This window comes from Corylus avellana, chromosome ca3 (assembly GCF_901000735.1).
Source record: "Corylus avellana chromosome ca3, CavTom2PMs-1.0".
Lineage (NCBI taxonomy): Eukaryota > Viridiplantae > Streptophyta > Magnoliopsida > Fagales > Betulaceae > Corylus > Corylus avellana.
Window position 1 is genome coordinate 5191970 of NC_081543.1, and position 24603 is coordinate 5216572.

Sequence of the window (24603 nt, forward strand, 5' to 3'; positions counted from 1 at the left end):
TATCACACAATTGCTTGATTCTATTTTGGTCGGATTGTGCTCAAAAGTAACAACACATGGCATTCCTTGTGAAATAATTCTTTTGGATGATCCATTTCATCTTTGCAAGAGTATTGAGCATGGAAAATGACATCAGAGATTAACAACAAAGGGAAACAGTTTTATTGCAATTGATACATGAAGATATAGAAAACATTTTGAACATGGATTGCTTATCAAGGAGAATGCAGTAGTGGTATAAGGAGAAGAGGTACTTTCTTACAAATGACTACCCTATAAACCTCACTCATGTCCAAGTCCTCCCTATTTGCACCATCAGGCAACTCCCAGTCAAACCAGTACAAGAGGTTGGCCAACACATATTCTGCTTCTGTGATTGCAAAAGATGTCCCAGGGCAACCCCTACGCCCCATACCAAATGGAATGAATTGGTCATGGTGGCCTTTGAAATCAATTGGGTTGTTTACAAATCTCTCCGGAAGAAACTCATCTGCCCTGTCCCATAATTTGGGATCCCTTTGAATTGCCCATGCATTAATCAAGATTATGGTTTTGGGAGGAATGTCATAGCCTACCAGCTTAGCAATTGCAGATGATCCTCGAGTAACCATAACAGGAGCATGTAATCTCAGAGTCTCTTTGACTATGCACTTTAAGTAGTCCATTTGATCTATATCAGCTTCATCTACCTTTGATTTTTCTCCTACTACTCTTCTTACTTCTTCTTGAGCTTTCTTCATGATACTAGGATTTTTCACAAGCTCTGCCATTGCCCATTCCATGGTTGTTGAAGTGGTATCAGTTCCTCCCACAAACATGTCCTGTAAGAAGGAAAGACAAAGATTTAGTTTTAGTCATGTGTTTGTAAGAGAGAGAGAGAGAGAGAGAGAGACCAGTAGGAGAGCTTTGATGTTTTCTTTAGTGAGGTTGATGTCAAGCATGCCACTCCTCTGAAGAGACAGAAGAATATCCACAAAGTCTTTCTTATCAGATTGGTCACTATCACCCCTCTTTATATGTTCATCAATTATTTGATCAAGCACTGCATTTACTGCTTTAGAAGTTGTTCTCAACTTTGCAGAAAATCCAGTCAGAACATCCATCCATCCCAAATGTGGAAAGAGATCTTCAAAGCAAAATGCTCCCAAAAGTTGCATTACTTTCTTTGATAATTGTCCAAAACTCATGCTGCTGCCTTCCTCTCCTTCATACTTGAGACCCAGAGAGGATCTGCAAATTATGTTGTTTGAGATAGTAGCAAACATCTCACTTACATCAATTGCTGTTCCATTCAAAGATGAACGTCGAATCTTCTCAACCATTTCTGCAGCTTCTTCTTCCCTCACAAATTGAAATTCTTTCACCCTTTTTTGGCTTAAAATTTCCATAACACAAATTTTCTTCACTTGTCTCCAATACTCACCATAGGGACAAAATGCTATGTCACTGCATCCATGGAAGAGGATATTTGCTGCCCTTATTTGGGGCCTACATAAGAAAATTGTGTCATGGCTGTTCGTGATCTCTCTAGCAATCTCAGAGGATGAAACTACTAGTAATGGGGTATTGCCCAAGTGTAAGAGCACGATAGGGCCATACTTCTCAGAGACAGCATGGAGAGATCGGTGGAGGAGTCTACCTAGCTGGTGAAGGTTGCCAAATATTGGTAGTTTTGGAGGAGAAGGAGGTAAGTTGAGCTTGCCAGTACCTCTAGTGAGCTTAAGGAGATACAGTAAGGACAAGAGGAGAAGCAGAGAGAACAGGAGGAGATTTAACACACTGCTTATATGCAGCTCTTGCCACCATTTGTGCAACAAGATCATTGGATCCATTCCTTCTTTAGCACTTCTTTTCTCACCAAAATCTTGTGCATTAAGAATCTAGACCATACCAAAAACTTGCCCAGGTTTCAGCCTAAAGAAGAACAAATTTTTTTTAGCAAATTTCAAGTCCATGATGGGCTGCATATGGCATGTGAATTAATCTGAATAGTTTATGTAAATATTATTATATTATTATATTAGCTGGCTGCTCGATTTTAGGATCTGCTGGTATCCTAAATATGAAATTTAAAGAAGAGATGTGTAGTTTCCAAGAAGATAATGAAATAATCAAATGGTAGACTTGCTGGTGATCACAACTAATTAAGGCTGAAGAAATGGCGTGCCCCTGTGTTGTTACTTTGCACAATAATTGATGAACAATATAGAATCGAAAAGAGAGAGATTAAGAGAGAGAGAGTCGACACACAGATTTACGTGGTTTGACAATTTGCCTACGTCCACAGAGAGGTAGCTGTAATTTTACTTTTAATGGTTCAGGGTTACATCATACATATATATAGAAAAACCCTAAACCCTACTCCCGCTCCGTGAATGTCGCTAACGCAACGTTCACTCCGCTCCAGTCTACTTGGCCTTCTACTAGTATTAATATGAGCCACAATTCCAACAATCTCCACCTTGGCGAGTATTTACTTCTTCGAAGATAATCATTTGGATTCGCCTAGAACTTATAGGTTTGGGGATGCCACTGCCTCTCTCTTCTCCTCTCTAGCACCTGGAGACATTTGTCAAGTCCAAGCAATGCTTGAACTTATCTGCAGTAACAGGCTTCGTCAACATGTCTACTGCATTCTTAGAAGTGTGGATCTTCTCAAGTAACAATTTACCTGTAGAAACAAATTTCATGATCTTGTGAAACCTCACATCAATGTGCTTAGTTCTCGCATGATACACCTGGTTCTTTGCCAAATAAATGGCACTCTGGCTGTCACAATGCAATGAAACTCCACCTTGCTGAATACCTAGCTCCTTGACTAACCCTGTGAGCCACAAAGCTTCCTTTGCAGCTTCAGCCGCCGCCATGTACTCTGCCTCAGTCATGGACATCACAACCGTGGACTGGATCATAGACTTCCAACATATGGGTCCTCCTACAAGAGTGAACACATAGCCCGTGATTGATCTCCTGGCATCCAAGTCCCCTGCATAATCTGCATCCATATATCCCACAGCTGACAAATCACTCCTCTGTCTGACAAAAGTGATGTCGTAGTCTGTAGTACCTTTCAAGTATTTGAAAATCCATTTAACTGCATCCTAATGCTGTCTCCACGAATTTGCCATGTACTTGTTCACCACACTCATTGCATGAGCCAAATCTGGCCTGGTACATACAATAGCATACATTAGACACCCCACTGCACTGGCATATGGGACTTTAGACATATCTTCAGTTTCTTCAACTGTCTTTGGACACTATGAGGTAGACAAACGGAAATGATCCACCAAAGGTGTACTCATCGGTTTCGCATTCTCGATGCTAAACCTCTCCAACACCTTCTTCACATAGTCGGCCTGAGATAGCCACAATCTCTTGGCATCCCTGTCCCTGCGAATCTCCATCCCAAGAATTTTCTTGGCTGCGCTCAAATCTTTAATGTCAAATTCTCTACTCAACAAAACCTTTAGTTTGTTGACCTCCACTATACTCTTAGCCGCAATAAGCATATCATCCACGTACAGTAACAGAAAAACAAATGAGTCATCATCAAGGCTCCTCACATAGAGACAATAGTCATACTCACATCTCATGTAACCAATTCTGGTCATGTAGGAGTCAAACCGCTTATACCATTGCCTTGGAGACTACTCCAGCCCATAAAGTGACTTCAATTTACAGACCAAGTGCTCTTGTTCAGGTTGACTGAACCCATCTGGCTGTTCCATGTAAATCTGCTCCTCCAAATCACCATGGAGAAAAGCTGTCTTCATATCCATCTGCTCCAATTCCATGTCATAATGAGCTACCAACGCCAATACCGCTTTGATGGAAGTATGTCTGACCACTGGAAAAAATATTTCCTCGTAATCAACCCCTTTCTGCTATGCATAACCCTTTGCTACTATGTGAGCCTTGAATTTTTCTCCCATTTTTTTTTTTGAACACCCATTTACACCCTATCGTCCTCTTCATCTCTGGAAGCTCCACCAAATCCCATGTCTGGTTCTTATGCAGGGACTCAATTTCCTATGCCATAGCACCCACCTATCTGCTCTTCTCTTGGCTATTGACAGCCTCTTGAAAAGTAGTAGGATCTCCGCTGCTGATAACAAGAGCATAGGAAGCCATGTCTTCATAACCATACCTGACTGGTGGTTTGATAGTGCGTCTAGGTTTGTCTGTGGCTATACTGTGATGCTGCTCAACTCCTGAAGTAGAGGTCTCTGTCCTCTAAGAAGTGTTCTCTTGCACATGAGTCTCTAACTCTACCTGCACTACCTGCTTATCACTGCTACTGCTTTTTGGCCCCTATTGCTTTTCATCCTGAGTACTCTTCAACATGAAATTTTCATTAAATACCACGTCTACTGATCACCGCCTTGTTTACCTTTGGATCCCAAAACTTGTAACCCTTGACCCTTTTTCCCGTACCCGAGAAAGAAACACTGTCTAGACTTTGGATCAAGCTTCGATCTTTCTTCACTAGGTATGTGCACATAGGCTGGACAACCAAATATTCGCCATCCAGAGTAATCTACCTCATTACCTGTCCATACCTCCTCTGCAACTTTCCCATCTAGTGTTGTCCTCAGTGACCTGTTGATCAAGTTGCATGCCATACTCACTTCATCTGTCCAGAAAATCTTTGTAAGTCCAGCATTCAGCTTGAAATATTATGCTTTCTTTGCAATAGACCTATTCATCCTTTCCGTCACACCATTTTGTTGTGGTGTCTTGCGTACTGTGAAATGTCTTTTTATACCATGCTGCTCACAGAAATCTCTGAACATGTCATTTGTGTACTCAGTGCCATTATATGTTGTAAGGCACTTAACCTTCTTTCCAGTTTGGTTCTTTACTTCAGCTTTCCACAACTTAAACTTGACAAACATTTCTGATTTATGCCGCATGAAGTATACTAAAACTTTTCTAGAAAGATCATTAATAAAGATTACGAAGTACATATGTCCTCCTCGTGACGCTGTCCTTACAGGTCCCTAAACATCATAATGAAAATAGTCCAAAATTCCCTCTGTCTTGTGTGTGGCTGTCTTGAATGATACCCGATTCTGTTTCCCCATAACACAACTTACAGAAATCAAGTTTGCACGTTTTGACACCCTTCAACAGATTTCTCTTATGAAGCTCCAACATGCCCCACTCACCTATATGACCCAACCGCATATGCCACAAAACAGCACAATTAGATTCAGACTCTACAGAGGTGATTATACCTACAACTGTACTTTCCAACAGTTTATAGATATTCTTTGAATATTTTTGCCCCTTCATCACTCCCATTGCACCCTTAGTCACCTTCATTACTCCACCTTCAGACTTATAACCAGGGGCGGACCTACAGCTTGTGTTGGGGGGACGAATGTCCCCCCAAAATCTTTCCAAATTTTTTTAAATTGCCTTAAAAATTTACCTATTTTATAAATTTGTCCCTCCAAAATGATATTTTGTCCCCCCAAAATAATATTTGTATCCCCTTTTAATTTTTTTTCTTAGTTTTGCTCCCCAAAATAATATATGTGTCCATTTTAATTATTTTTTATAGTTTTGCTCCCCCCAAAAAAATAATATTTGTTTTCCCTTTATTTCTTATTTTATTTTATTTTAAAAAAAACTGTGCTCCCTCCTTCAATATAAAAACCCTAAAATACACAATCCATTTAGTTTCCATCTATATTCTAGTTCGCTTCTAATTAAAAACTCAATTGGATTTAGGACTTTGATTGAATATGTGAAAGAAAAAAGTTAAATGGTTTGGAATCTTTGAGTAGCTTCTAACCAACAATCAAAAAAAAAAAAAAAAAACCAACAATCAGTTTTTTGAATAGTTATTTTGACATCATTTAGGTTTGTAATATTTGTTTTGACATCACAAATTAAATGGTTTAATCATTTATAATTGCACCATTGTTTGACTCGACTTTTAGCATTTCTCTTCTTGTTATTTGGGGCTTGTGGGGATTGTTACGAAAAATAGTTAACGCTCAAAGGTACTTTTTTTCTTAGACCCTATAAATCGTGTTTAATTTATTTTGCTAGTTTTTTTATTTATTTTATTTATTTTTTATTCTACGCTATTTTGCTAGTTTTTTATATTATTATGTATTTGTGATGCCATGAGATTAGATGTAACACTTCTATGCTTTTATTTTATACCAACATACATATAAATCGATTATGTGTATCTATATGCTTTTGTATTTATACGAGTCCGTCCATTTCCCCAACCCAAAAAAAAAAAAAAAAAAAATTCGTCCCCCCATATCTCAAATCCTAGTTCCGCCCCTGCTTATAACCATAACCGTTTGGAAAGATGATGCATTCTAAAGCATTGTCACCATTTTTGCAACAAGATCATTGAATCCATTTGTTCTTTAGCTCTTTTTTTCTCACCAAAATCTTGTGCATTAAGAGTCTAGACCATACCAAAAACTTACCCAGGTTTCAGCCTAAAGAAGAACAATTTTTTTTTTAGCAAATTCAAGTCCATGTTGGGCTGCATATGGCATGTGAATTAATCTGAATAGTTTATGCAGTATTCACTATAAAAAAAGATGCACGAATAGCTCAATGCAATCCTAGAAATACTATATAACAAGCTAGAAATATAAATATTAGCTGGCTGCTCGATTTTAGGATCTGCTGGTATCCTAAATATGAAATTTAAAGAAGAGATGTGTGTAGTTTCCAAGAAGGTAATGAAATAATCAAATGGCAAACTTACTGGTGACAACTAAGGCTGCATGGATGGCGTGCCCCTGCATCAAAGCTTTATGCCTCTATGTCTTAAAGAATGTGCAGATTCATATGCAGAGGATTTGAGATTCATATGCAGAGGATTTGACTAGGTATTTTGCAGTACCGGGTGCAATACAAAAATCAATAATTGAGAATTTAAAAAAAAAAAAAAAATGTTTTTGAAAATACAGAAAACAAAATTGGAAAAACATTTTTGAGAAGGTGAATCTAATACAAAAACCCATCTTTCACAATACATTCCCAAAGTCTCATGGAGGAGAGGAGACCTCCTTCTCTACCATTCTCATCCAACACACAATATAAATGATATAATAGTAGATCCATGTATCATAAGTCATTAAATGTAACATCTGGTCCATATTGAAAATATGACATAAAAAGTTAATAGTTTATAAAGATAGTCATGAATGTTAAGTCTTACATTGCTTAGTTATTAGGTAAAACTAAGTTTTATACATAATTTTAAGAAAAATTTAATTGACTAATACTTTTAGGGTGATAGCGCAAATGTAACTAGTATATTTCCTTTTGTAAAGATTCAAAGGGCCTTTACATGAACCAACCCTAAGAGCCTTGGAGTGGTTCGTCCACCCAAGGCCAACCCCTTGTTATTATCATTTTTTTTTCTCTTTATTTTATTTCCTTTTTATTTTTGTAATTTTTTCAAAGTAAATTTGTAATTTCATAATGATCTTGTCGAAAAAATAGCCAAAATTTTTACACAAGAAGTTATTTGTCACGTAGGGGTATCATAAGGATTGATTTGTCTCTTTTTAATCCATAGGGAGCTATTTGTCAAATGGGCAAATCACATGGACTAATTTAATGGTTCTCAAGGAGAATATTCAAAGTGTTTTTACAAAATACTGATTAAATCGTCACCATACATGCACATATTTGGAGATATAATTGCCAAAGAGATATAAGTGTTAAATAAACATAAGTTTGGGGGCTACGTGTATTTTCTCCAAACTTCAAGCAAACTTCAGCAAAAAGCATTTTGGACAGTTTTTATCCAAAAAAGTCACGTGACTCAATTTCAGTCTAATTTGACAAAAAAATGTTGACCAAGGTGTTAACGATAACAAACTAACAAAGTGGTAGTTGGAGGGCATCAAGCGTAATTTTTTAAAGTTTGAAAGTAAAAATGCTAAATAAGTATAAGTTTTGAGAGGCTAAACGTATTAATAAACTTGAGGGTCACTTCGATTTCTGTTTAAGTGTTAAAAAAAGAAACACTTATAAAATCAATTTATTGTCACGTTTCTCAATTCTTACCACTAATAAATCAATCCAAGTGATAACTTTTTCTAAACATATGTCGGGTGCGTTTGGCATTATGATTTTGTAAATAAAAGGTATAATTTAAAATTAATTCGCAAAAAATGAATTGTTTAGAATTGCGTTTTTAAAAATTTGTGATTTAAAAATATAAAAAATCTACATTTTCAAATCGCGAGTAATGATATACTTTTTTGAAAATGCACAATTATAAAGGCTAAATTGCAATTTTAAAGGTCAAACTACAATTTTGCCAAACACTTAGTTGTGTTTTTAAAAATCATATTTTTAAATATTACATTTTTAAATCGCAAAACCAAATAGACCTTTATTGAAAGGAAGAACATGTATTCGAGTCTGCAAGAAAAATACGATGCTAAAAGAGACAAGACTTTATGCTTATTAATTCCTACTCATTGGTTGTTTGTTACTGTGTTATTTGATGGGTTAAGATTATGCTATAATTTGATTGGTCTCGAGAAAACACCTGTGCTTCTGGTACCAATAATTGTTCATGGACCATTTCCAAAGAGGCTAGGAAATTAGATATATTTGTTAATAAATTATATGACAATGACTAGGATAACGCTCATGAAAAGCACATCTAGTGCAATGCAAGTCAAACTTTGCTGACCTATGATGATAATAATTGTAATATTTAATACCATATAGTATCTTCTTTAATTAATCTTTGAAGATGTATCAAATCTACATGCAATTGTCGTATCTATTATTAAATTCTACAAATTCCACGAGCTGAATATATAGAATATAATTAATGAATCTATAAGATTATTATATTTTGGTAAGATCAATGAGTTGCAATGTATATAATATAATGAATCTCTAAGACTATTATATTTTGGTAATTAAAGACATAATTTTTCTTCAAATTGGGTTGTTTAAGTTTCTTTTAACTAAATTTATATATCTTTTGAGCTTGTGAAAATTAAATGCTTTTTTAATAATATTCAAATATTTTTTTAAAAAATTATATCAACAAAATATGACCTAACAATTTTATAGACTAAAAAAAACAGTTTGACTTTGGCAATGGCTCAGTTTATAATTAATAATCTTTGAAGATATGTACATTTCATCTCCTGTCTCATTTGCAAATGTCGTATCTAATCTTAATTAATTATGCAAATTCCTCCGGCATAAAGAATCTTTAAGATTATTATATTTTGGTACAGTCCACCAGCTTTATGATTTTTTTTTTTTTTTCTAGTAAAATTGTCATGTTTTTTTAGCATGCGAAAAATAAATTCTTTATTTCTTCAAAACTCTTATCATTTTGGCAATTGCTCATGTGGGATAAACTTGTTCCCCCCATTGCTTCGTGATAGCTGTCATGTTGTGCCAAAACAGGACTAAAATTGATTAATTTTAAAAGTCCAATTTAAGGTACGAGATCATGCCCATTCATTCTGCACCCAGCGTGAGTGAACAATATTTATTTCGGTGAACAATACGTATAGATTTACTATTTTTATTTTTATTTTTTAATTTTTTTTATTATCTTTTCTTTTTAAATCCATACGGTGAGAGAGATGGACAGAGATCTGAGCCTGGGCGGCGACGACATCTAGCATGACTGGCGGTGGGCAGTGATTGTGTTGCGAATTTTTTTTTTTTTTAAAGAGTAAAATAGAGGTTAGATCCTGTATTTTGCTAACATATATTCTTTTGTTCCATGATGATGTGTCAACCTCTCAATGGTAGGCAAAAAGACCCTGATTTGTACCAAGATCATATCAAAATTATTCTGTATAATGAGTATAACTTTTAATTCCCATACTTTAGCTTTCATGCCATGGAGAAAAAGAATGAAAGCTGAAAATTCCACAAGCAATTCTTTTTGCAGAATGACTGACGTGTGAATATAATTTGTACAATCATCAACGGTCTCTTCTTTGTTGTGAAAATTCAGGGTGGATGTAATCAGTGTATGTAAATTGCTGTGTACAAAATTTGAGTGCAAATAGCATGAAAGTTTCTGATATCATTGAAGCTTCTTTTATTGTAATCGAAAGTGAAATCCCCTTGCACTAATTTCATTAAGGAAAAACAGAAAATTCTTAAGCAGAATGAAGAAAAACTACATTATGAGCACAACCATGAATCTCTTGATGCATAGATCAAGGAGAGTGAAGTATTGGAACAAGATGAAGAGGAATTTTCTTAGACGCAGTGAGAGCGCTAATTTCAGTCATGTCCAAGTCCTCCCCCTCCACATTACCACTCGGCAAGTACTTCCAATCAAACCAACACAAGAGGTTGGTGACCACATATTCAACTGAAGCCACACCAAATGTCATTCCCGGGCATCCTCTTCTCCCACCTCCAAATGGGATGAATTCAAAGTCTTGGCCTTTAAAATCAACTGGGTTGCCTTCAAATCTCTCCGGTAGGAACTCTTCTGGCCTCTCCCATACCTTAGGGTCCCTTTGGATTGCCCATGTATTGGTATATACTCTTGTTTTGGGGGGAATATCATAGCCTCCAATTTTCACACTTGTTATTGTCTCTCGAGGTACCAAAAGAGGAAGTGGTGGATGTAGTCGTACAGTTTCTTTAAGGACACATTTCAAGTAATCCATTTTGTTGATATCATTCACATCTATCTTTGACTTCTTGCCCACCACTCTTCTCACTTCTTCTTGTGCTTTCTTCATGATACCTGGATTATTTATAAGCTCCGCCATTAACCATTCCAAAACTGCTGCGGTTGTATCAGTTCCTCCTACAAACATATCCTGAAATTATGGAAACACAAAACTTTAGACATGAGTTTGTGTGTAAGTGTGTTAGAGAGAGAGAGAGAGAGAGAGAGAGAGAGACCACTAGAATTGCTTTGAGGTTGTCTTTGGCGAGCTCAAAGTCGAGCATGTCATTCTTTTGAAGTCGGAGGAGAATATCCACGAAATCAAGACTATTAGGATGGTCACCATCACTTTTCTTTGTCTGATGTTCTTCAATCACTTGATCAAAAAAAACATCTAATTCTCTAAAAGTGGCTTTTAGACTCGGAATTAATCCCGTAAGAACATCAATCCATCCCAAAGAAGGGAAAAAATCTCCACAACAAAATGCTACAAATAGAACCATTACTCTTCTTGATAGTTCTCCGAACCTGCTCTTACCATTTTCTCCTTCAAACTTCTGTCCAACGATGCATCTAGAGACTATGTTGTTGGAGGTTGCAATCAACATCTCACTTAGATTAACAGAAGCTCCTTTGAGACACGAGTCACGTATCTTGTTGATCAATACTCCAGCTTCTTCTTCCCTTACATACTGGAACGATTGCACACTTTTGAGGCTCAAAAGTTCAAGCACACTAATTTTCCTTGCTTGTCTCCAATAATCACCATAGGGTGAGAACGCAACGTCTTTGCATCCATAGAATAAGATATTGGCAGCTGTGGTTTTGGGCCGGTTTGAGAAAGTGATATCATTTGTCTTCATCATTTCTTTGGCCATATCAGCCGATGACACCACAAGGGTAGGAGCATTGCCCAAGTACAAGAACATTAGAGGGCCATACTTGTTAGAAAGGGCTTGAAGAGAGCGGTGTGGGAGTGTGCCAAGCTGGTGTAGGTTACCGATGATTGGCAGCTTTGGTGGGGATGGAGGTAAATTGGGTTTGCCATTTCTAATACGCTTGAAAACATAGAGAAAAGGGATGAGAAAAACAAGTAAGAGGAGTGGATTGAATGGTATTTTGAGCAGATCTTGTAGCTCCATTTCCTCTCTCAAAAAGTTTAGAATAACCCAGTTCTTCAGTAATGAAAATGCTTTTCAAGTTTCAATACCTAACACCTATCAACTATATAAAAGACAGGCTAGGGAGGAAGAGAGAGGAATCAAAGGTGGAACGTGCAAACAGCCCATGTTTTGGCATCTTTTGGCTTGTACATTTATAAAAGGTCAAACGACTCAAACCTGCAGGACTGTCTTTTTTTCTTTGTTTGTTTGTTGGGTTAATTAATTATATTTTGCTCTCCAAACTAACTCTTATTTGCACTTAGACCCATGATGTCACACCCCAAATCCAATTTTACCCCTTTGAAGTTAAGGAATTTTAATTCAAGAATAAGGAGGATTTATGAAACTTTAAGAATAAAGCGCTAATCTTAGTGAATTTTAAAGATTTATTCTCTAAATTATGAAAATTTTGGGTAAAATGGGACTAATTATTGGTGTAAATGATCTGGTATGGTAGTTGGGCTAGGTTGTAGCACATTTTTCATTATTAAAGTTGGGCGTATTCATTTCAAAAGATAGTTTAATCGGCTTCGACAACGCCCCGCGAACATGTAATTGGCCCAAGTAGTTAGCTATAAAATTTCCTTTCAAGGTAGTGACGGGCCTTATCATGATGAAGAGAACAAGTTTGATGAAATGCTAAAACAAAAATTGGGGCCAGTGAGAAATGATTGACGTGGAATCCGTCAAGTACCTGGTGCGTAGCTCGGTCAGTCCAGGTTCTGTACTCTGCAACCTCATGGTTTGCGAACCTACCGGCCGAGAGCGTTGGCGCCGGACCCACATCTACCTGGTCGGACCGCCATTTGATTGTCTTGGACCGTTCCGTGTCCACCCAGAACACCACGATGAGCCCGCGGTGAACTAGTACTTGGCCGACTTGTCGATAGCTCGGAGTTCAGCTACCACAAGCCCATTGTAAGAGATCCCCTCTTGCTGATTACCCACAAGTGTGTGATCTTCCGCCTTCACCACGCCGCGCGTTGGGGGATGGGGTCTCGCTGATCGATGATCTTGGCGTGCTGCAGGTGGAAAGATGATTCAGATGCGCTGCCCAGTATAGGGCCTCTTGGGAGCTGGAGGAATAGCGAGGGAGGAAACCGGAGACAATTTGAAGAAATGGTGAAACCACAATGGGTAAAACAAAAAAAAAAAAAAATTTGCACGGCGTGCCCCCACACCCCGCATGCCAAGGACAATTATAAGAGAAGGAAAGAGGAGGGCAAAAGCAAAGAGACATGGATGGTGCCTTGGGAAGACAAAAGGACAGGTTGCGCCGCTGCGCAATTAATGGCTGTTTACTTGTGATGATCCCTCCATTAATCTTGCTATCCATTTTACCCAAACCATGTGTCTCACTTATTAAATAATAAAATATTAATTAATTTTTTTTTAAAAAATAAATAATTAAAAATTAAAATCAAATAAAAAAATTTAAGGTGGCCGGTTGGGACTAGGGGTGGCTTCGGCCACCCCCAACCACTTCAGCCACCCCCATCCCCAAGGGCGAAATAAAAAACAAATTGCAATTTTTCTCGTTGAATAAAAATGGATGGCCAAAATTAAAAATTGGAGAATCTCCATCATGGGAGGGGATCATGATCCGAAATCACCAAAGAGCTAGAGCTAAAGATCATTTAAAATAGACTCTTGAATAAAAGTTATATTTAAAGTGAAAATTTTACTTTACTAAATTTAAAGAGTCATTAGTAATGATAGAGACACAACTTTTGCACAACTTTTTTTTTTTTTATGTGATCATTTTTTGTTTACAAAATTTTAAAAAAAAATTCTGAAGCAATAACATTCTATGTGGTCTTTTTTTATTTTTTTATTTAGTATTATTTTTTAAAACAATTTGTATTTTTCTTGATAAAAATGGTCATTATTATGAAAAAAAAGACCATTTTTTTTTTTTTAAAAAAAAGTACCAAATAAAAAAAGGACCACATAGGATGTTATTGCTTTAGATTTTTTATTTTGTTTTTTTTTTTAAAAGATTACCACACATAAGAGAAAAGTTCGGTCAAAGTTGTATCAAAAAGTTGTGTCTCTATCATTTCTCATTTTTAAATGAGTGAAATATCAAACTCTCTATACATTTATTTAATTTAGTTAAATATTATTAATTTATTCATTTTAAACCAATTAAGAGAGAAGAGGGTAAAAATTAAGCTTAAAAAATTATATAATTTTAACTTTTTAGCTTTTGGAATGTAAGGAGGATCAATGACTAGAGTTAAATATAAAGTAGATAAGTGAGCTTGTTAATGAATGTTTTCATGAGTTTTGTTAAATTTTTAAAAACAACTAAATACGAAGAGCCCATTGTGAGTACTATGATAGCTTCAACTTTCAGGAAGCCCAAAGGCCCTAATAAACGGATGTGGCAGCTAGTGTTTATTTTTCTAGGCATTTTAAGTGATTATTTCTTTTTGCAAATTTCATAGATTAATCATTAAATTTGTGTACTCATGTGAGTCCCAAACTCCCACATAAATTTGGTGGTGAATTCATCAATTCACCATATAAATATGATTGAAATAATGAATTTTATCATTTTTTTTTTCTTTTCTTTGAGAAATGCTAAGCTTAAATATGAAGAAAGTTCACATACCCCTTAAACTACCACCCAATTTACAATGTTTTTCCAAATTTTTTTATTTAGGACAATATTCCCCTAAACTACTAAAAAATTGACAATGTCCCGTAAGGCCAACAAAAAGACAAAAATAACCCTAATTTTTTTTTTCAATAAGACAAATCTATATATATATATATATATATATATATATATATATATATACTCCAATAAATTAAAAAAAAAATGAAAAAATTATTTGAGAAAAAATGAAAATTTGTAAATTTCCAAACTTTAGTTTTTTTCTTAAAAAAAATATTATTTTGTTTTATTTTTTAAAATTTTATCATGGGTACTTTTGTCATTAGGGGACATTGACAATTTTTTATAGTTTGAGGGGGACATTGCCTCAATTAAAAGTTTGAGAGATATATTGTCAATTGAGTGGTAGTTAATTGAGGGATATATGTGGACTTTTCCCTTTTGAAAAAGAGAAATGATTGTGTCAATAATTTGTCAATATTTTTCGTATATTCTCCTACAAATTTAATAGATCAACCATTAGATTTGTAGAAGTCACTATTAACTCATATAGGGTCCACATAAGTTTACAAATTTAATGGTTGATTTGTAAGATGATATGAGAAAATATGGACAATATTGACACCAATCATCATGCTAGCTAGGTTTACAAAATATTAAAAAAAAAAAAAAAAAAAGAAACTCTTACAAAGTAATGTAGCACAATATGACTGAATTTTTTAAATTTGGATTCATTTCCTTCTCAATTATGTTGTGCCACATCACTTTATATGAATTTTTTTTTTTTTTTTTGTAAAACTAACAATTTTATTTTTTGGTTGATGCAATTATAATAGGTTTTATTTTATTTTATTTTAGGCTTTAAAGAAATAGGCTATGTAACAAATTTGGTATGGTAGTTGGGTTGGGTAGTAGTCCATTTTTCATTATTAGAGTTTAGCCCCATTCAAATTATCGTTAGGCCCAAATAGTTAGGGGCTGGGTCTGTAAAAGACTCGTGAGATATGAGTGTGGCTCAATCATTCAATACATTTCTATACGGAATTTTCCATATCTTCCATTGTCGATCTTACATTCTTTTTTTTTTTCTTTTTTTTTTTGAAAGAGTCGATCTTACATTCTAACTACCCATAGTCATATATTATTTACATTACAAAATATAATCTAAGAAAGCAGTAAATCCTTAATTTGCAATAAGAAGTTGGATTTATGATCTTTTGAGAAGAGGCATATTTTACACATATTTTAGGCTTCAATTTCAATCATTAAGGATTTTCTCCTAATTATGAGCGTTAATTGTAATAATTGGAACAATTGATTGATGATTTTACTTTTTAGGCTTCTAATTTTACCAAGGAGGACTTTAAAGTTGTAAAAAGGTTTAATCTGGGATAAAGATGATTTCTAGTAGTTAATGTGAATTTTGAATTAATTGAGTAATTTGATGGTTTGGTTTTGAAGTCAAAGTAAAGCTAAACTAATGTCGTGATAAACATATCAAACCAAAAATGTACTCAGAGGATCAAAAACATAATAATAATAATAATAAATAAATAAAGGGAAAAATACACTTTACTCCCCTAAAGTTTGGGGCGATTTTCAATTCAACCACCAATGTTTCAATTTTTTCAATGCACCCCCCCAAACTTGCAAATTTTTTTCAATTTGACCAATTTCATCCAAAAATTTCCATATTGCCCCTAATTTTTTTACCTTTTTACTTTTTATAAAAAAAAAAAAGAGAAAATTTGGGATTGCAAAAATGGCCAGATGGCCACCGAATATTTTTTTTCTAATTTTTTTATAAAAAAAAATAAAAATAAATTAGGGCAATATGGGGAATTTTAGGATGAAAGTGGTCAAATTGAAAAAAATTTGCAAGTTTGGAAGGGGGTGCATTGCAAAAATTGAAACATTGGTGGTCGAATTGAAAATCGCTTCAAACTTGGGGGGTAAAGTGTAATTTTCTCATAAATAAATAAATAAAAAGAATTTTGTTGACGTTGGGGGAAAACTTTGCTAACTTGAAGATATCAGCCAAAACACTTACTTCAACTCAAAGGAAAAACCTTTGATTTTAGTCCAAGACACTTTACTTCAAGCAAGCAATTGTGTATCAACACAATTAAGGTAGACTTGTGATGTAGGACGGCAAACACCACTATTTTCTATGTTTGCCAAATTAAAAAATAAAAAAATAACAAAAATCAATTTGAAGCAGCAGAATTTTATCAGGTCTCAACAATCGATAATGAAAGTTTCTGATAGCATTGAAGCTTCTGTTATTGTAATCAAAGTTGAACTCCCCTTGCACTGATTTCAACAAGGAAAAACAGATAATTCTACAACAGAACAAGAGAATGCAGAAAAACTACATACATTATGAGCACAACAATAAATCTCCTAAGTCTTAATGCTTAGATCAAGGAAATCTGGTGAAGAACATTTTTAGATGCAGTGAGAGCGCTAATTTCAGTCATGTCCAAGTCCTCCTCCTGCACATTACCACTCGGCAACTTCCAATCAAACCAACACAAGAGGTTGGCGACCACATATTCAACTGAAGCAACACCAAATTGGCAAATTTTATTCCCGGGCATCCCCTTCGATCTCCCAACTCCAAATGGGATGAGTTCAAAGTCTTGGCCTCTAAAATCAACCGGGTTGTCTTCGAATCTCTCCGGGAGGAACTCTTCTGCCCTCTCCCATATTTTAGGGTCCCTTTGGATTGCCCATGTATTGATGAATACTCTTGTTTTTGGCATAATATACATTTGGTAATGAAATATTGGGAATCATAGAAATTTATGTTTGTTCTATATATTTCTAAGCTATGCGTAGCTTGTTGATTTTATTGAATTGAAGTCGCAACACTTCTTTTCTTTTTATCAATGATTCTCGCGCTACGTCAACATTGTACCTAAAAACGCTCTTTGAGTACTCCTATGAATGGATGAGCCGAACAAGCTTTTCAATGAGGAAATCGTGTGTGTTCTGCATGACGGTGTCCAAACATGTAACATGATCAGGATTTCATGCTTAATCACTCCATGTTCAAACAACAGCGCACATGTTAGAAACCATGTATTTTCGGGCCTCCATCATGTTCGGACATGTGACCTTTCATGTTCAAGCATCACTTCCAACGATGCTAACCTGACCTAGCTAGGCATGTATGTTGGCATGTCTGGATAGATTTGGGAACATGTACGAACTGACCAATGTTCGAACATCACCAAGCGTGTCTGGACACCAGTCTTTAGAAACAAGGCTTGCCTGGACACGCACATGGCATAGGACATGTAGTCCTTGACCTCCTCATGTCCAGACATGTATCTTCCATGTTTGGACAACAACTTCAGTACTTGTATAACGAAATCATTGATTTATCAGAGAAAGCTGGTGGTATTGGGCGGCCTATGGGATTAATGGAGGATTTTAGAACAACACTGGAATTCTATGGATTACATGATCTGGGCTTCTGGGGACCAAAGTACACATGGACCAATTGTAGAGAGGGAGAGGTGTTTATCCAAGAAAGACTGGACAGGGTCACGGCGACGTCCACTTGGTGTGAAATATATCCTGCAGTAGAAATTAACGAGGAAGCGGCAGTCGGTTCGGATCATACGTCATTAATTATGGCGGTTCATGGCAGGGAAGGTCGGAGTAAACGCAAACAGGGATTTATGTACGAAGCCCATTGGGGAATGGACCCTGAATGCACGAAGGAGGTCCAACGAGTATGGCGAGAAAAATCCAATACAATGGGCAGATGGAGTAAAATTCATGAAAAGTTGGGGAAATGTAAGAAAAGTTTGCTTCGTTGGTAGAGGGTTAATGGGTCCAGTTCTACAAGTATGATGGAACAAAAAGCAAAACAATTAGTTGCATTACAAGGGGAGGACCAGGGACCTCAGCGGCAGAAGATCCAGCAAATACAACAAGAGCTGTATGCAATTATGGAGAAAGAAGATTTACATTGGCAGCAACGATCCAAGGAGAATTGGCTCAAAAACGGAGACCGTAACACCAAGTTTTTCCATGCTAGCGTTAATCAAAGGCGTAAGAGGAATGTGGTTCAATGTATTAAGGATGAGTTGGGAAGGGAATGTGAGACTCAAGAAACAATAGGAGCTGCTTTCGAACAGTACTATGGGAAATTATTCACAAATGAAGCTAGGGGGATATGTCTAAATGCCTTTCGGCTGTATCTAGCAGGGTAACATCAGAGATGAATGTGGCTTTATTTAAAGTTTTTACCATGGAGGAGATTGGGGCTGCACTTAATCAAATGGTTCCTCTCAAGGCACCAGGGCCAGATGGATTTTCGTTAGCTTTTATCAAAAGCACTGGGCCACAATGGGAAGGGAGGTTAGTGATGCTATAATTGAAACTCTAAATTCTGGTTGTTTGAATACAGAAATTAATTCCACCTATATAGCACTTATTCCAAAGGTGAAAGATCCCTCATCTGTTAGTATTTTCATCCTATAAGCTTATGCAATGTGATATATAAGCTTATATCTAAGGTGCTTGCAAACCGATTGAAGGTAGTGTTGCCTACCATTATCTCCCAAAACCAAAGTGCGTTTCTTCCAGGAAGACTAATCACCGATAACATATTGGCTGCTTATGAGACTTTGTACACTATGCACTCAAGGATGTGGGGTAAGGAAGGTTTTATGGCGGTAAAGCTTGATATGAGCAAGGCTTATGATCGGGTAGAGTGGAGGTTCTTGGAGGCGGTTATGAAGAAAATGGGGTTTGATGATAGATGGGTTCGACTTATTATGATGTGTGTCACCTCAGTTAATTATAAAGTTTTGGTGAACAGAACCCCTATGGGAAACATCATTCCCTCTAGAGGAATCCGGCAAGAGGATCCAATTTCACCATACTTGTTCTTAATTTGTGCCGAGGCTCTTAGTGCTCTTTTGGTAAAGCGGAAAGTAAGGGTACTTTAACGGGTGTCCCAACTTCTAAGAAAGGTCCTAGAATTAATCATTTGTTTTTCGCTGATGATAGTTTACTCTTTTACAAAGCTAATTCTCAGCATTGGAAAAGAATGTCTAGGATTTTACAGATTTATGAAGATGCTTCAGGCCAAAAACTGAACAAGGAGAAAACTTCAATATTTTTTAGTAGGAACACGGAGCAAATGACAAAGAGACGGATATTGGAGTTGACAGGTGTCCCCGAAAACCACCGTTTTGATACTTATCTTGGGTTACCGGCATTAGTTGGAAAGTCGAGGTCTCAAGCTTTCAAAGGTATTAAGGATAGGATATGGAAGCGACTTCAGGACTGGAAATTGAAATTCCTTTCCCAAGCAGGGAAAGAAATCTTGTTGAAAGCCGTGATTCAGGCCATACTTACATATAGTATGAGTATCTTTATGCTTCCAAAATGTTTGAATTCAGAAATTAACTCTTTGATGCAGAAGTTTTGGTGGAGACAACATAATAAGGACTCAGGCATTCACTGGATGAGCTAGAATAAGTTGGGGCTTCCTAAAGCTAAAGGAGGGATGGGATTTAGAGAGTTATCTTGCTTCAATAAGGCCTTACTGGCAAAGGAAGTATGGAGGGTAATCCAATCACCGAATAGTCTTACTGCCAGGATCCTACAATCGAAATATTTTTGGAAGGGTTCCATTCTAGATGCAAAATTGGGTTCAAAACCTTCATTCGCTTGGCGAAGTATTTATGGGGCTATTGATCTTTGTAAGGAAGGGCTGCTTTGGCGTATTGGTGATGGAAAGACGGTGAGGATTTGGGGAGATAAGTGGCTCCCATTACCATCTACGTTTGCTGTCCATTCCCCACCAAGACACCTGGAGGCGACATCAAAAGTTCACGAGCTTATAGACCCGGATATACAGTGGCGGAATTTCCGAGTGCTGAATGAAAATTTTTCTGTTGAGGAGGTTAAGGCAATTTCATCCATTCCTCTTAGCTCCAATAAACAGCCGGATGTGATGATCTGGAGGGGAACAGAGACAGGTATATTTTCTGTACGCAGTGCATATCATCTGGCCAAAGAGATGGAGATGAAGGATATTCCGGAGGGCTCTAGAAGGGTGGACGAAACTGATATATGGCAGGTTGTTTGGAGCTTGAGTATACCAAATGCCGAGAAAAATTTTATATGGCGGGCCTGTCAAAATATTTTGCCTACTAAGGAGAACTTATTAGTGCGAAAGGTGGTAAATGATTCTCTTTGCCCCATATGTAACATTGAGGATGAATCTGTTTCCCATATTTTATGGGAATGTCCTTCAGCAGCAGATGTTTGGGGTGTGTGTGATCGCAGATTCCAGAAATGCACAGTTACGGGGAAAGAATTCCGGAAGTTGGCTGAGTTCATATTGGAGAAATTTGGAACAGAAAAATTTGCTTTGTTTGTTGGAATTTCTCGACGAATCTGGTTTCACAGGAATGCAGTGGTTCAGGTTGAGTTTAAACATCCAAACGAAATTGTAAGGGAAACGTACCAAGCTATGGAAGATTTCAAAAATGCTCATTTAATGTTGGAACCTTTAATTTGGTCAATACTGTGGTCGAAGTTCATACAAGGGTCAAATGGTGTGCACCTCCAGCTGGTTGTCTTAAAGCGAATTGGGATGTTGCTATAGATCGTGAAGCAGGTCGAGTTGGTATGGGAGTCGTGGTTCGGGACTGTGAAGGAAGAGTGAAGGCAGCAAAAAGTCTTACAAAGTTGGGTAATATAGATCCTACTATGAGGGAGGCCATGGCTGCTTTCCAGGCTGTAAGTTTGTGTCAAGCTCTAGGAGTGCCAACTCTCACTCTGGAAGGTGATGCTTTAAGAGTAGTGAAGGCTCTCAATTCTAAGGACACTGACCATAGCAAAATGGGCCATATTGTGGAAGATACAAGACAGATGCTACAATCAATTCCACAATGGTCTTGCTGTTATGTGAAGAGAGATGCCAATTATGTGGCACATACTTTGGCAAAGCATGCAACCTGCCAAATCATAGATAGGACCTGGGGGGAGGATATTCCAGTTTTTATCTGTGATATTATCTTGAAGGAGCATTTTGCTCTATCTTCTTGACTGTATTGATTATTAATGATATGGTAATACCTATTCAAAAAAAAAAAAAAACTTCAGTACTTGTCTTCTTGGAGAATTCATCACTTTCTTCAATGTCGAGGTAAGCACAACAACTACCCATACTCCAATAAACATAAAATCATGTTTTGGACACCAAATGGGCAAACTTAAAAACTTAACAATTATTGTGTACAATTGGTATGCAAGTAGCATGAAAGTTTCTACTAGCATTGAAGCTTATGTTATTATCAACGGTGAAATCACCTTACACTAATTTCATGAAGGAAAAAAAAAATGAAGCAAATTCTAAAACAAAACAAGAGAATGAAGAAAAACTATATTATGAGCACAACCATGAATCACTTACATAGATCAAGGAGAGCACAGTATTGGTACAAGATGAAGAGGAATTTTCTTAGAGGCAACAAGAGCGTTAATTTCAGTCATGTCCAAGTCCTCCCCCTGCACATTACCACTCGGCAACTTCCAATCAAACCAACATAGGAGGTTGGCGACCACATATTCAACTGAAGCAACACCAAATGCCATTCCCGGGCATCCTCTTCTCCCACCTCCAAATGGGATTAATTCAAAGTCTTGGCCTCTGAAATCAATCGGGTTGTCTTCAAATCTCTCCGGGAGGAACTCTTCTGGCCTCTCCCATACTTTAGGGTCCCTTTGGATTGCCCATGTATTGATAAATACTCTTGTTTTTGGTGGAATATCATAACCTCCAATTTTCACACTTGTTATTGTTTCCCGAGGTACCAAAAGAGGAAGTGGTGGATGTAGTCGAACAGTTTCTTTGAGGATACATTTCAAGTAATCCAGTTTGTTGATATCATTCACGTCTATCTTTGACTTCTTGCCCACCACTCTTCTCACTTCTTCTTGTGCTCTCTTCATGATACCTGGATTTTTCATGAGCTCCGCCATTAACCATTCCAAAGCTGTTGAAGTTGTATCAGTTCCTCCCACAAACATATCCTGAAATTGTGGAAGCACAAAACTTTAAGCATGGGTTTGTGTGTGTGTGTGTGTGTGTTAGAGAGAGAGAGAGAGAGAGACCAATAGAATTGCTTTGAGGCTGTCTTTGGCGAGCTCAAAATCGAGCTTGTCATTCTTTTGAAGTCGGAGGAGAATATCCACAAAATCAAGACTATTAAGATGGTCATTATCACTATTCTCTGACGTCTTATGTTCTTCAATCACTTGTTCAAAAAAAGCATCCAATTCCCTAAAAGTTGCTTTCATACTCGGAATATTTCCCGTAAGAACATCAATCCAGCCAAAAGTAGGGAAAAAATCTCCAAAACAGAACACTACAAATAGAACCATTACTCTTCTTGATAGTTCTCCGAACCTGCTCTTACCATTTTCGTCTTCAAACTTCTGTCCAACGATACATCTAGAGACTATGTTGTTGGAAGTTGCAAACAACATCTCACTTAGATTAACAGAAGCTCCTTTGAGACACGAGTCACGTATCTTGTTGTTCAATGCTTCAACTTCTTCTTCCCTTACATATTGGAGCGATTGCACACTTTTGAGGCTCAAAAGTTCGAGGACACAAATTTTCCTTGCTTGTCTCCAATACTCACTATAGGGCGAAAACGCTATGTCTTTGCATCCATAGAGTAAGATATTTGCAGCTGTGATTTTGGGCCGGTTTGAGAAAATGATATCATTTGTCTTTATCATTTCTTTCGCCATGTTTGCAGATGATACCACAAGGGTTGGAGCATTGCCCAAGCACAAGAACATTAGAGGGCCATACTTGTTAGAAAGGGATTGAAGTGAACGGTGTGGGAGCGTGCCAAGCTGGTGTAGGTTGCCGATGATTGGCAGCTTGGGTGGGGATGGAGGTAAATTGGATTTGACACTTCTTATACGCTTGAAAACGTAAAGAGAACAGATGATTAAAATAGCTGAGAGGAGTGGATTGAAGGGTATATTTTGTAGCTCTTGCCATGATTGTTGCAACCATGGTAGTAGAGACATTTTCCTCTCTCAAGTGTTTAGAACAAGGTGATGACTTTATCAGCTGGTATATATAATGAAGAGAAGACGAGGGGAGTGGGACGGTGATGATTTTTAAATATTGAGTTAAATGATTCAAATTTCCAAATTTAATATTAAACACATTTAATAAAATTGCTAATTTATCTTCAATTGTTGTATCTACACCAAGTTTCATACTAAGACAATAAAATTTGAATGACTTAAATTTAAAATAACAGTCAAGAATTTTAAACTTTATTACAGAATTCTCCAAAAAAATCTAAAAGTTTCATCGGATAATTGGAAGAACCTAAGCCTTCCAAAATGGTTGGTTTACAGTACTTGTGGATCGTTGCCTTTAATTCTATCTCATATTTGGTCAACTGATCTCTTTTTGCCGTAGAAGCCAAAGATATATACTTGCACGGACTTTTCCTCCAATAGCATCAAGTGCATTTTGGTGGCACCTTGCCCGGCTCCAAAAACAATTAAGCTGCAAGTCAAAAAGTATTTGGATTTTTCATGTGATGTTATTCCTAGGTATAATAACATAAATCTCACATTTGAATAATCAAACTCTATTATTTTTTAAGCATTCCCATAGGATCATCCATTCTCTCGTCCATTCGGATCAAGAGTGGTAAAGATCCCCCTTGTAACATTTTCCCCATTTCAATTAGGAAAAAAAAAAAAAAAAATTCTATTATTTTTTTACGAGGCACAGTTTGGCAAGAAACTCTATTTTTTTTTACTTCTCCAAACATCTTTACAAAGTTATTACTTCTCTCATAAAAATTCAAATCTTATTTTACTTTTATATCACATCAATAAGTTTTAATGTATATTCAAACAAAAATTTATAACAAAATAACTTTAGGTGGTTAGAACCCGAAGCCTGTAAAAATTACGAGAAGTCTCGTGCATGTAGCAGTAGTATCGTGGTCGTACATGATTGGCATTCTAATAGTCTATTTTTGTACTACAATGATCGTCTGGTTGTTGAAATGTGTATATATGTATATTTATATATGTATACTTGTACCATTTTTGACAACAACGTGTTT

At 36.5% G+C, this 24603-nt stretch overlaps 5 protein-coding genes across 5 annotated transcripts; 1 reads left to right on the forward strand and 4 right to left on the reverse strand.

The window, feature by feature from the left end:
• Positions 1-215: 215 nt before the first annotated feature.
• Positions 216-1832, reverse strand: LOC132175516 (cytochrome P450 71A1-like). The gene is made up of 2 exons (XM_059587488.1): positions 894-1832; positions 216-821 (listed from the first exon to the last, which is right to left on the reverse strand). Exons 1-2 carry the CDS (start codon positions 1830-1832, stop codon positions 216-218), a joined length of 1545 nt encoding a protein of 514 aa, XP_059443471.1.
• An 8217-nt stretch (positions 1833-10049) lies between these two features.
• LOC132175279 (cytochrome P450 71A1-like) lies at positions 10050-12522 on the reverse strand. The gene is made up of 2 exons (XM_059587165.1): positions 10909-12522; positions 10050-10823 (listed from the first exon to the last, which is right to left on the reverse strand). The coding sequence occupies exons 1-2, from the start codon at positions 11812-11814 to the stop codon at positions 10206-10208; spliced, it is 1524 nt and encodes a 507-aa protein (XP_059443148.1). The 5' UTR covers positions 11815-12522; the 3' UTR covers positions 10050-10205.
• A 4227-nt stretch (positions 12523-16749) lies between these two features.
• LOC132173592 (cytochrome P450 71A1-like) lies at positions 16750-17232 on the reverse strand. The gene is made up of 2 exons (XM_059585121.1): positions 16903-17232; positions 16750-16800 (listed from the first exon to the last, which is right to left on the reverse strand). The coding sequence occupies exons 1-2, from the start codon at positions 17230-17232 to the stop codon at positions 16750-16752; spliced, it is 381 nt and encodes a 126-aa protein (XP_059441104.1).
• Positions 17233-18722: 1490 nt separating this feature from the next.
• LOC132173594 (uncharacterized) lies at positions 18723-19955 on the forward strand. The gene is made up of 3 exons (XM_059585123.1): positions 18723-18832; positions 19122-19416; positions 19515-19955. Exons 1-3 carry the CDS (start codon positions 18723-18725, stop codon positions 19953-19955), a joined length of 846 nt encoding a protein of 281 aa, XP_059441106.1.
• Positions 19956-21910: 1955 nt separating this feature from the next.
• Positions 21911-23539, reverse strand: LOC132176196 (cytochrome P450 71A1-like). Its single transcript, XM_059588333.1, has 2 exons — positions 22607-23539; positions 21911-22525 (listed from the first exon to the last, which is right to left on the reverse strand). The coding sequence occupies exons 1-2, from the start codon at positions 23537-23539 to the stop codon at positions 21911-21913; spliced, it is 1548 nt and encodes a 515-aa protein (XP_059444316.1).
• Positions 23540-24603: the final 1064 nt, after the last annotated feature.

What these genes read in the sequence shown, in the direction of transcription:
- LOC132175516 (XM_059587488.1), bottom strand. Translation starts at nt 1,832, where the DNA reads ATGGATCCAATGATCTTGTTGCACAAATGGTGGCAAGAGCTGCATATA. An exon ending in ACATCAAAGCTCTCCTACTG is followed by an intron (nt 822 to 893) that starts GTCTCTCTCTCT and finishes TCCTTCTTACAG; the next exon opens with GACATGTTTGTGGGAGGAAC.
- LOC132175279 (XM_059587165.1), bottom strand. Translation starts at nt 11,814, where the DNA reads ATGGAGCTACAAGATCTGCTCAAAATACCATTCAATCCACTCCTCTTA. An exon ending in ACCTCAAAGCAATTCTAGTG is followed by an intron (nt 10,824 to 10,908) that starts GTCTCTCTCTCT and finishes CCATAATTTCAG; the next exon opens with GATATGTTTGTAGGAGGAAC.
- LOC132173592 (XM_059585121.1), bottom strand. Translation starts at nt 17,232, where the DNA reads ATGTATATTATGCCAAAAACAAGAGTATTCATCAATACATGGGCAATC. An exon ending in CTCTCACTGCATCTAAAAAT is followed by an intron (nt 16,801 to 16,902) that starts GTTCTTCACCAG and finishes GTTCTGTTGTAG; the next exon opens with AATTATCTGTTTTTCCTTGT.
- LOC132173594 (XM_059585123.1), top strand. Translation starts at nt 18,723, where the DNA reads ATGGAGGAGATTGGGGCTGCACTTAATCAAATGGTTCCTCTCAAGGCA. An exon ending in GGGCCACAATGGGAAGGGAG is followed by an intron (nt 18,833 to 19,121) that starts GTTAGTGATGCT and finishes TATGCACTCAAG; the next exon opens with GATGTGGGGTAAGGAAGGTT. An exon ending in TGGTAAAGCGGAAAGTAAGG is followed by an intron (nt 19,417 to 19,514) that starts GTACTTTAACGG and finishes GCTAATTCTCAG; the next exon opens with CATTGGAAAAGAATGTCTAG.
- LOC132176196 (XM_059588333.1), bottom strand. Translation starts at nt 23,539, where the DNA reads ATGTCTCTACTACCATGGTTGCAACAATCATGGCAAGAGCTACAAAAT. An exon ending in GCCTCAAAGCAATTCTATTG is followed by an intron (nt 22,526 to 22,606) that starts GTCTCTCTCTCT and finishes CCACAATTTCAG; the next exon opens with GATATGTTTGTGGGAGGAAC.